Source organism: Emydura macquarii, unplaced genomic scaffold (genome assembly GCF_026122565.2).
Source record: "Emydura macquarii macquarii isolate MOO-44397 ecotype Brisbane River unplaced genomic scaffold, CSIRO-AGI_Emac_v2 contig_2938, whole genome shotgun sequence".
Classification (NCBI taxonomy): domain Eukaryota; kingdom Metazoa; phylum Chordata; order Testudines; family Chelidae; genus Emydura; species Emydura macquarii.
Genome location: NW_027133075.1, coordinates 81649 through 91737, shown reverse-complemented (window position 1 = coordinate 91737; position 10089 = coordinate 81649). Strand labels below are relative to the sequence as shown.

The 10089-nt window shown below is 48.8% G+C and overlaps 1 protein-coding gene across 1 annotated transcript; it reads left to right on the top strand.

Annotated features, from left to right (window-relative positions):
* Positions 1-1380: 1380 nt before the first annotated feature.
* Positions 1381-2319, top strand: LOC137167581 (olfactory receptor 52P1-like). Its single transcript, XM_067569794.1, has one exon. It carries the CDS (start codon positions 1381-1383, stop codon positions 2317-2319), a length of 939 nt encoding a protein of 312 aa, XP_067425895.1.
* The last annotated feature ends 7770 nt before the right edge of the window (positions 2320-10089 follow it).

Genomic DNA, 10089 nt, shown 5'->3' with positions numbered 1-10089 from the left:
AACTCACTAATACTACAACTAGCAACTTAAATGATTTACTTTACCACAAGTATTCTTTTACAAATTCTTAAAATGCAAACAAAGCTAAAAAAGCAAAAAAGGCTTACACATACAACACTGACAACAGTTACTATTACTGTTACACTTACAATAGTTCCTGGAATACAAGTAGAATTTGTATTTTTAAACAAACATTGACATTGACTGCTTACCACATGTAGAGACAAACTCAATAGCAGCAAAGATAACAAATATTTCATGACCTGGTCTTTCTTATTTAGCGCTATTTTTTCATCCAGGTGGAACCTCTATCGTATTCACACCCAGGTCATCATCCACGGGACAAGTCCCAATGGGTTATCAGCTCAGTTACCTAAATATTTTAAGGAAATGTAGCGACGACCTAGCTGGAAAGAGGCCAGATGGCTGATCAGACCCTCTTACAGGCACGATTCAGGTGCGCCTCTTGGGGAGGCTCGGTGGTCCTCACGACAAGGCTCTTCAATTTTTGCTTTTTCTGACAACCCTTTTATCTCCACTCCAGCCTATACATCCGCCAAACCAATTATGGGCATTTTCTACGTAATTTTGTCGGTCCCTCCTTGGGGAGCCCCCAGGTCAGAAGTTTATGCTTGACCAGGTGTAACTTAACATATAAAAGTTGCAGCGACTTCTAAATTTGGGCCTGGGAACTGCTGTGCTTGCAAGTTCCCCCTATTTTGAGTTCAACTGGTCACTTTTCGGTCAGGGTTTTGCTGCCCCCGAGTTTTCCTCCCCAGGTAGCTTACAATTTCTACCTCCTTATCTATTACACAAGATCAACAACTATCTACTAAGAACAATTATAAGAACTGATGGTTACAAGGCCTTGAAACACAATTAACAATCTTCAATGAATTTTTCTATGTCTATTTCTCAACATGGACTTGGGGCACACACACACAATACAATGTTTTTAACCCATTACGACACTTATGAGCACAAGACTGCCCTTCAGGAAATTAAAGGTTGCTATCAAATGACCCTTCATTCTTCTCTTTTGCAGACTAAACAAGTCTAGTTCCCTCAACCTCTCCTCATAATTCAGTTGCTCCAGCCCTTAATCATTTTTGTTACTCTCCGCTGGACTCTCTCCAATTTCTGCACATACTTTTATAGTTGGGGCCCCAAAACTGGACAGAGAACTCCAAATGTTGCCTCACCATTGCTGACTATAAGGGAATAATGTTGCCACCTCACTACTCAGCCCCCTTTCTTGATTATAACTATAAATTATTTACCGTGCTTTTCGTTATCATGTGCGTAACCCCCTCGCTGGGCTTCTCTCCCTTCACAGGGACCCTGAGCATTTCAGATCCTTATCAGCGGCTCAACCACTTCATGGCAGCTTTCAACGTCACACCCTCCGGTCCTTCAACATTCATACTAAATGGCATCCTGGGGCTGGAAGCTGCCCACATCTGGATTTCCATCCCTTTCTCTACGTTCTACATCATCAGCCTGTTGGGAAATTTCACGGTTCTCTTTGTTGTGAGCAAAGAGCTGCCCCTGCATAAGCCCATGTACCTGCTGCTCTGCATGTTGGCGCTCACAGACATCGGCATGTCGACCTGCGTCATGCCAAAGGCACTGTGCATATTTTGGTTCAATTCCAAAAGCATCACTGTGGATGGCTGCATTACCCAGATGTTCTTCCTTTACGTGTTTACAACTACACAGTCAGCCGTCCTAGTGACAATGGCCTTCGATCGCTACATCGCCATATGTAACCCTCTGAGATACGCCTCCATCCTCACCAACGCACGAGTCGCTAAGCTAGGGCTAGTGGGTTTGATACGAGCTGTTCTCTTGATTCTGCCAGTGTCCCTACTACTGCGGAGGCTGCCATTCTGTGCCAACCGCGTCATCCTCCACACGTACTGCGAGCACATCGCTGTGGTGAAGATCTCGTGTGGGGACACCACAGTCAACCGGATGTACAGCCTGGTGATAACAATTGTGAACACTGGATTAGACCTGACAATCATTGGCCTGTCTTACGGGCTGATCATCAAGGCTGTCCTAAGTATCCCCTCCAAGAACGCCCACAGGAAAGCCCTCAACACCTGCACAGCCCACATCTGTGTGATGCTGACGTCTTATACTCCCTACCTCTTCACTGCCCTGACACACAGGTTCGTTCAGGGCATCGCTGCCCATGTTCACATCCTCTTGGCCAATCTCTATCTCCTTGTACCCCCCATGCTCAACCCTATCATTTATGGGGTCAAAACTAAAGAGCTTCGTGACAAAGTGGGAAAATACACCTGCAGAATGTGATTGCCTGGGGCCACTGACTTTAAACCTGTGTGACAAGGGGGAAAGGATGTGTCCTTGTTAATCAAAGGTGATTCGTCCCAATTTGGCTGAGCTCAGCCTTGTGGCAGTTCATAGTCTGACAAGTTCCTCACACCTAAAGTCTTATCACTCAATCACCAAGCACTTCCCCCTCCAACCGTCACCTGATCTTTCAGTGTCACTTTTCCTCCCCCAGCCCCACACACCCTGTCACTTGGCCTTTCCATGACTTCCACACCACCAGCGATGGTGGATTCTCATATGCTCTCAGCCCTATTTGCCATCAGTTTGGTTGTTGATTCTCACCCTTCCTCACTCACATCCATCTTTGACTCTTCTGCCCCTCTCTTCCATCACAATGTGTCCTCATTAATCAAGGATGCTCTGTCCCAATTTGGCTGAGCTTAGCCTTGTGGCCGTTCACAGTTTCAGATGTCTTATCACTGCATCACCAAGCACTGCCCTCTCCATTGCTAAGTTCCATCTCTCCAACCATCAGCTGATCTCTTTAAGAATCACCTGTCATCCCCCAGTCCTATGTACCCTGTCACTTGGCCCTTCTGTGACTTCCAGAGCACCAGTGCTGACAATTTCTCATATACTCTCAGACCTATTTTCCATCAGTATGTTTGTTGATTCTCACTATTCCTCTTTCTCCTCCATCTTTGACATTTTTGCCCCTCTTTGCCATCACAAGGTGCCCAACTCCGCCATCCACCAGGCCCTAACAATCCCTTCCAGTCCTGAGTCTCCCCTACTGGTTTCTCTGAATTCTTAATTAGCAGATACTTGGAGTTTTGCCTCTGCTTCCTTGCTCACAATGCCATGAAATCTGCCCTCAATTATCAGTTCTTTTTGGAACACACATTGCACAGAGACTGGGGCCAAAATAAATAAATAGTGTATTTAATAGAAAATCACAGATGCAAAGATGAAGGACGGAAGAATCCCACGCACTGCTACAGACTGGGGACTGACTGCCAAGGCAGCAGTTCTGCAGAAAAGGACCTGCGGGTTACAGCGGACAATGAGCTGGATATAAGTCAGCAGTGTGCCCTTGTTGCCAAGAAGACTAATGGCATATTGGGCTGCATTAGTAGGAACATTGCCAGCAGATTGCAGGAAGTGATCATTCCCCTCTATTCGGCATTGGTGAAGCCCTGTTTGGAGAACTGTCTCTAGTTTTGAGCCTCCCAATACGGAAAGGATGTGGATAAACTGGAGAGAGTCCAGCGAGGGCAACACAGATGATTGGGGGCTGGAACAAATGACTTAGGAGAATAGGCTGATGGAACTTGGCTTCTTTAGTGTATAGAAGACAAGAATGAGGGGGGGATTTGATAGCAGCCTTTAACTACCTGAAGGGGGGTTCCAGGCTCTTCTCAATGGCTGCAGATGACAGAACAAGGAGCAATGGTCTCAAGTTGAAGTGGGGGAGGTCTAGTACATTAGAAAAAAGTTTTTCACGAGGAGGGTGGTGAAGCACTGGAATGGGTTACCTAGGGAGGTGGTGGAATCTCTGTCTTTAGAGGTTTTTAAACTGCGGCTTGACAAAGCACTGTCTGGGATTATTTAGCTGAGGTTAGTCCTGCTTTGAGCAGGGGGCTGGACTAGATGACCTCCTGAGGTCCCTTCCAACTCTATGATTCTATGATACCAGCCTTTAACTGAAGGGGGTTCCAGGGAGGATGGAGCTAGGCTGTTCTCAGTGGTAGTAGATGACAGAACAAGTAGCAATGGTCTCAAGTTAAAATGGGGGAGGTCTAGGTTGAATATTAGGAAAAAGTTTTTCACTAGGAGGGTGGTGAAGCACTGGAATGGGTTACCTTGAGAGATGGTGGAATCTCCATGCTAAATTTATTTTAAGACACAGCATCAGAAAGCCTAAACTGTGATGATATAGTTGCAGTTGAGCCTGCTTTCAGAAGGGGAGATTAGATGACCTCCTGGGGACCTTTCCAACCCTAATCTTCTAGGATTCTAAGTTATATCATTAGCTGAAATTTGAAATGAGATATAGCACTGATGCGGCGAGGAAATGCAAGAGGGTAACCCCAGATAGTCATGCAACAACAACGAACTTTGAAAATATGCAGCCTGAAACAATGCATCTTTATTGTTCACCTGAAACTAACTGGATACAGGATTTTGAAAGAAATAAACCAGAGTATGGAATTGCAGCTGAGCTGGCATAATGTGGAATTCCAGAGTGAAGGGCTTCAGAGAGCACTGGCTGACAGGTGTTTTCTTTTTCCATTTTTATAAACAATCTGCACTGAGGAGGTTACTGGCCACTCAAACACAGCAAGCATTAAACATAAGAACATGGGGATTTTCCATCCTAGTTCTGTGCATTCACCCATTTGAGCTGGTATCCTGCCTCTCAAAGCACCCAGTGTTGAATATTCCGGAAGAGGATCATAAGCAGTTGTTATATACCAAATTGTGCAATATTACCCCATGCAGAGGGAGCAGGATTCTTTTCTTACCCCTGCTGGTGCTCAGTTTATGCCCTAAAGCATGACAATAGTTCACCATTCTAATCTGATCCCACCTAAATTAACTACGGGTATGCATATTCATACAGCTGTCTCAAACTCACAGCCCCCCTGCAGAGACATTTGGGACAGGACGTGCAGAACAACATGAAACCTTTGGCGCTGGGGTTGGGGAATCTTCTGGGGACCCTCAGAACCTAAACTCTTTGGTCCCAGGTAAAGCACTTGTTGCTTTGGCAAAGCTCCCTCTCCATTTTGGCGGGTAAGGGCTGCTTCCTCTGGCGGGAGGGATCTGGGGTCAATCTGCCCTACGCTGGACGAGTCTTTTTGCTTCTCCCCTCAGCATCTCCATCCTAGTGTGTTGGGAGTGGGCCATGGTTTGGGTCTGAGGAATGCCCCTCCGACCCATGGAGGGGGCAGGCATGTTAAATCTGACCGCCTAGACCGCGGCAGAGTACCTCTCCTTGACTCCTGCAGAGGGGCTGCAGTTGTGGTGGTGCAGCCCTAGGGAGGAGCTGTATCAGTTCTGCCCCCAAGCTGTACCTGGGTGTCCCTCTGTGGTTCCCCCTGTGTGGAGCAGTGCTGTCTGCTGCCTTGGGGGAAATCCCTGGAGGAGCTGGGCGTATGGGTGGTGCTCGCTCCGTCCTGCCCTTCCTCCCCAGTGCTGCCCTTCTGCCTCTCCTCTTCACCCTGGGGAAGCCCCTCTGAGTGCTTAACCCTATTCCCCTCAGCTGCAAGGCCTACACGTGACGGTGAGGTGGTTGAGGGGCCGTTTTTGGTGTTCCATCCAGGGACTCAGTACCAGCTCCTCTACTTTGCGGGGGAGGCTCAGTGATATCTCTGCCAGGTGATGCCCTGGCCCGGCAAGGCGGGATGCCTGGGACCCCCGAGACCCAGTAGGGCGCCGTCCAGGTCAGCAGCAGTGACCCTAGCTGTCCAGTCCCTGTGGCCGCCCCTCCTCCTCTGTCGCATGATGTCACCCCTGCTCCGGCCCTAAGCGCGGCCCCCCGCAGCACCCAGACGAGCGGGTGGGCACTGCAGGTCCTGCAGAGCAGAGGGAGCCAGGGCCGGCATTGTTGGGCACCAGTGGGGGCTCGCCCCGGGGGAGTCCTCTCCCTCCCCACTCTCCTGCCCCTGCCTTCCCGAGCCCCACACCTGTGCCCTTGCCCCCCGGTCCTGCCCCCACTGACCTGCCCTACACCTCGGGGGACTGGGTGCTTGTGCAGGGCAAGTGCGGCAAGTGCAAGGCTCGAGCCCAGCCAACTTCGCCGTGTGGGGCTGGGGGAGTCCCTCTAAGACCACGCAGGATGCTGCTGGTGACGGGCCCTTCTCCGCACCCCGTGCTGGGACCCAGCAGGCAGCACCAGCCGAGGCAGCCAAGGCCGCAGTTGTGGGCCACACCTTCTCTCTCTAGAGTCCCTCTTGAGGGGGTCCTGGCAGGAATCCCCCCTTCCCTTTGTTACCTGGGCCCCCCCTTGGCATCGTGGCAGCCATCACTGCAGCTGCTACCAGGAAAGCCCTTGTGGTGGTGGGAGGGGATCTCTGCTCTGTATTGAATGAGATAAACACTTTGGGTCTGGCCCAGGTTGCCAGGGGGAAGACGACCCTCCCTCTATGGGGGGCCCCGATCTAGTGATTTAAAATGGTTCCTTTTACCATATCCTGTATATCTGCAGAAGGTTTTGTTGAAATTGTAGGATTTTTTTACATTAAATCAGTGTTTCCCATTGCAATCCAGTTCTGAACATTTTTATACATTCATAGTAAAGCTACTGAAAGGGTTAATGGATCAAACCATTTTCATTAAAAACCCCATTATTATGGAATTATTTTTTTTAAATTGAAAAAAATGAAATTAGAAAATAATAAATCCCCAAACCCACATTAATAAAATACATTTCATAGGCCCCAGGTCCAGACTCCCTGGGGCGGTGCAGAGAGGAGCATCTGCAGGAACAGCTGTGGCATTCCCAGGGGAACAGAGCTACCCACAGCAGTGCAAAACCTGGGATCCACCAGGATGAGGGGCAAAGGGGCAGGAAATGAGGCAGTCCTGCCGACGTGTTATGGAGCAGCACGACACGCTGTCTGGAATCGCTGCCAAGACCCGTCCCTTTTACAAAGAGCTCAGTGCTGTATTGAGCAGGGATTCTCCCACTGCCCCTGCAGTCACCATGGACTGTTCCTGCCCTCTGAAGAAGGCCATCCCGGGACTGGTGGACAAGGCGATAGCATTCAGCACTGCTCACGAAGGGGATGACTGGGTGGCTGGCAGATTCCCCCGAGGAAGGTGGCTGCAGCCCCTGTTACCCAGGAGAGTGGGGAATGGGGTTTGTTTTCTTAGGAGAATCGTGGCCATTTACAAAGCGTTGGGTGCCCTAGAAGGCTGCTCAGGTTGTGATGTCCCGAGGCGCAAGCCCCACTCCCTGTGCCTGGTGGTTAAGAGCAGAGGAGGGCAGGGACAAGCCAGAAATGGATCATCCTGTGGTTTTCCAGGACAACAGTTCATTGGTAGCTCTCAGGAGAGTGCGTGTAGCACACTGGGGCCATGCTACTTAGCCAGAGGTTGCCCACACAATGGAATCACTTCACTTTGGCAATGAACCTGCGGGACGGCTTCTTAGATGGTCTCCCTGACAGACAATGCGCCCAGTATTGACAAAAGCAGCACGACTTCTATACCCTGAATCCACAAAAAAAAAAAGGCAGTTTGTGCTTGTTGGAGCAGGAAAGAAAATGGAGATTCTAGTGACTGCAGGGTCCGGGCCCCAGTTATTAGTGTGTTCAAGTGTAGATTTCTGCAGCCCCTCTAAACAGAGAGCCCACCCACCTAAGTTTCCAAGGCCTGAGAAAGAGGCGTGGGGATGTATGTGCAACACAGAACACGGAGACAGAGAAAAGTTAAACTGTTTGGAAAAAAAAGTACACTACAGAGTGGTTGGTGACCTTTTCAGTGCACATCATTTGTCATGCTGTCTGGATAAGGGGGGCCCCTGAGGTGTATTCAGGAGCTCCGATTACTCCTTTCTACACCAGTCTCGCGTTGGGGGTGTCATGCGGACTGGCTTGAGAGGGGGGGCAGTTAGTATATTGTGTGACATCATATGGCAGAATCATAATAATCCATGTGGGATAGGCCATGTCAGGTACTGTTCGGAAGGTTATAGTGTGCTAAGTAAGATAATAATACCTATGTTCATGTGTGATATTTGAAATGGAAGTTATAGATGTATTTGAGATATCTGTGTTTCAAATTGTTCTGCCTGGGCAACACCCCAGATAGGAAGGCTGCAGAACAATGGCCTGCATAATGGCCCATTAAGGCATTCCCAGGTGCAAGGGGCCCTGAGGGAGAAGCCAGCATCACCACTGACTCACCAGAACCTGCTGACGTGACTCTGGACTCCATTGCAGGCAGCCTACCTGATGAAGCATCAGGACTGTCCCATGTGACTATGGACCCCAGGCACACCAGAGGAGTCAGCAGGATTGGCCCATGTGACTATGGACTCCATTTTGGGTCTTGTGACTGCCCACAGGCAGCATGGCCGGAGGAGGGGGTTTATAAGATCAAGCCAGAGAAACCATCTTGTCTTTGTTCCTGTCCAATCTGCAGACAGACACCTATCTCTGGACCAATTCATCTTGCAACTGAACCGAAGGACTCAGACCCATCCAGATATTGGATGTGAACCAGAGAGAACTACACAAGCCTGCAAATCCACATTTCTTCCAGAAACCTGAAGTATGTGGACTTTTAATCATTTGTATATCTGTGATTTACTTTAACCCTTTAACATTTCTCTCATGGTTTATTTCTTTCCTTTTACAATAAACCTTTAGTTTAGTTACTAAAGGATTGGCTGCCAGCGTGGTATTTTAGGTAAGATCCAAACTTATATTGATCTGATGCTGAGGCTGACCCCTTGGGGTCAGAGGGAACCTTTTCGGCAAAAAGTAGAGAGTTTAAGTAACTGGTCTCTTTGCTGGACCTAGTGCTGATTTGGGAGCCTGGAGCTGAAATGCAGTGAAGGGGGCTTTGGGCATTTGTGGACTGGCTTCATGATATCCAGTGTGGGGTAATCAGAAGCAGTTCGTGGCTGGTTGGGAAGCTGGGCTTCAGTGCCGCCCACCAGCGTGGGGAGAATCTGCTCTCCTTTTGCAGCCTGCCCTGATCTTGGCATTATCAGTTGGCTACCCTGGGACCGGGTCATATCACAACCTCGTAACTGATCTTGCAGTACTTCCAAGGCTGAGACAGGAGCTGTAGCATGGAAAATTGGGATGTTATTCAAGCCATCCTGCTACAAGCCATGGAATGAAACAATTTGCGGTTGCTGCTAGTTGTCACGGAGCAGCTGCAGTTGGTGTAGCACCGCTTCCGGTGCTGGGATACAAGCACTGACTGGTGGAATTGCATCGTTATGAAGGTCTGGGATGATGAGCAGTGGCTGCAGAGCTTTTTGCTGCATAAAGCCACTCTCCTTGAACTCTGCGCAGAGCTGTCCCCAGCCCTGAAGCGCATGAATACTCACTTGAGACCTGCTTTGACAGTGAAGAAGCGAGTGGCCGTCGCACTGTGGAAGCTGGCAACGCCAGACAGAAATCAATAACAAATCGATAAATCCAGCGTGGGAGCTGCTTTGATGCAAATGATGCAAGTGTACTGGGCCATTAATAGACTTCAGCTAAGAAGGGTAGTGACTTTGGAAACGTGCAGAACATACTGGATGGGTTTGCCACAATGCAGTTCCCAAAGTGTGGTGGGGTGATAGATGGCACGCATATCCCTATCTTAGCACCAGACCACCTTGCCATAGAGTACATAAACTAAAAGGGTTTCTCACCAAAAGAAACAAGGGAAGTAACAGAGCACAAAGTCCCAGCCTGGCATGATAATGTCTGTTTCCATGGGGAAAACTTGGCTTCTTTCTAAAAGAGGAATTGCATCATGGATCAGACCTATGGTCCATCACGTCCAGTGTCCTCTCTTTGACAGAGACAAACCCAGGGGCTGCCGAAGAAGGTGTTGGGGGATAACCTGACCATCATGGGGCTGTCATCTTAACATCTAACAGCCAGAGATTGGCTTGTTTCTGAAACACGGGTTTACAGGCTTTCCAATATATTTATTTAGCTGTAGCTATTGTAATGGAAGATACTTACTATTCATGTAAATGTCCTAAACTTGTTTAATTCTTGCTTAGCTTCTGGCCTCAACTTTATCTTGTGGAAATTAGTTCCTCTGTCTAAT

Bases quoted from the DNA above. Each gene is read 5' to 3' on its own strand.
- LOC137167581 (XM_067569794.1), top strand. From the start codon at position 1,381: ATGGCAGCTTTCAACGTCACACCCTCCGGTCCTTCAACATTCATACTA.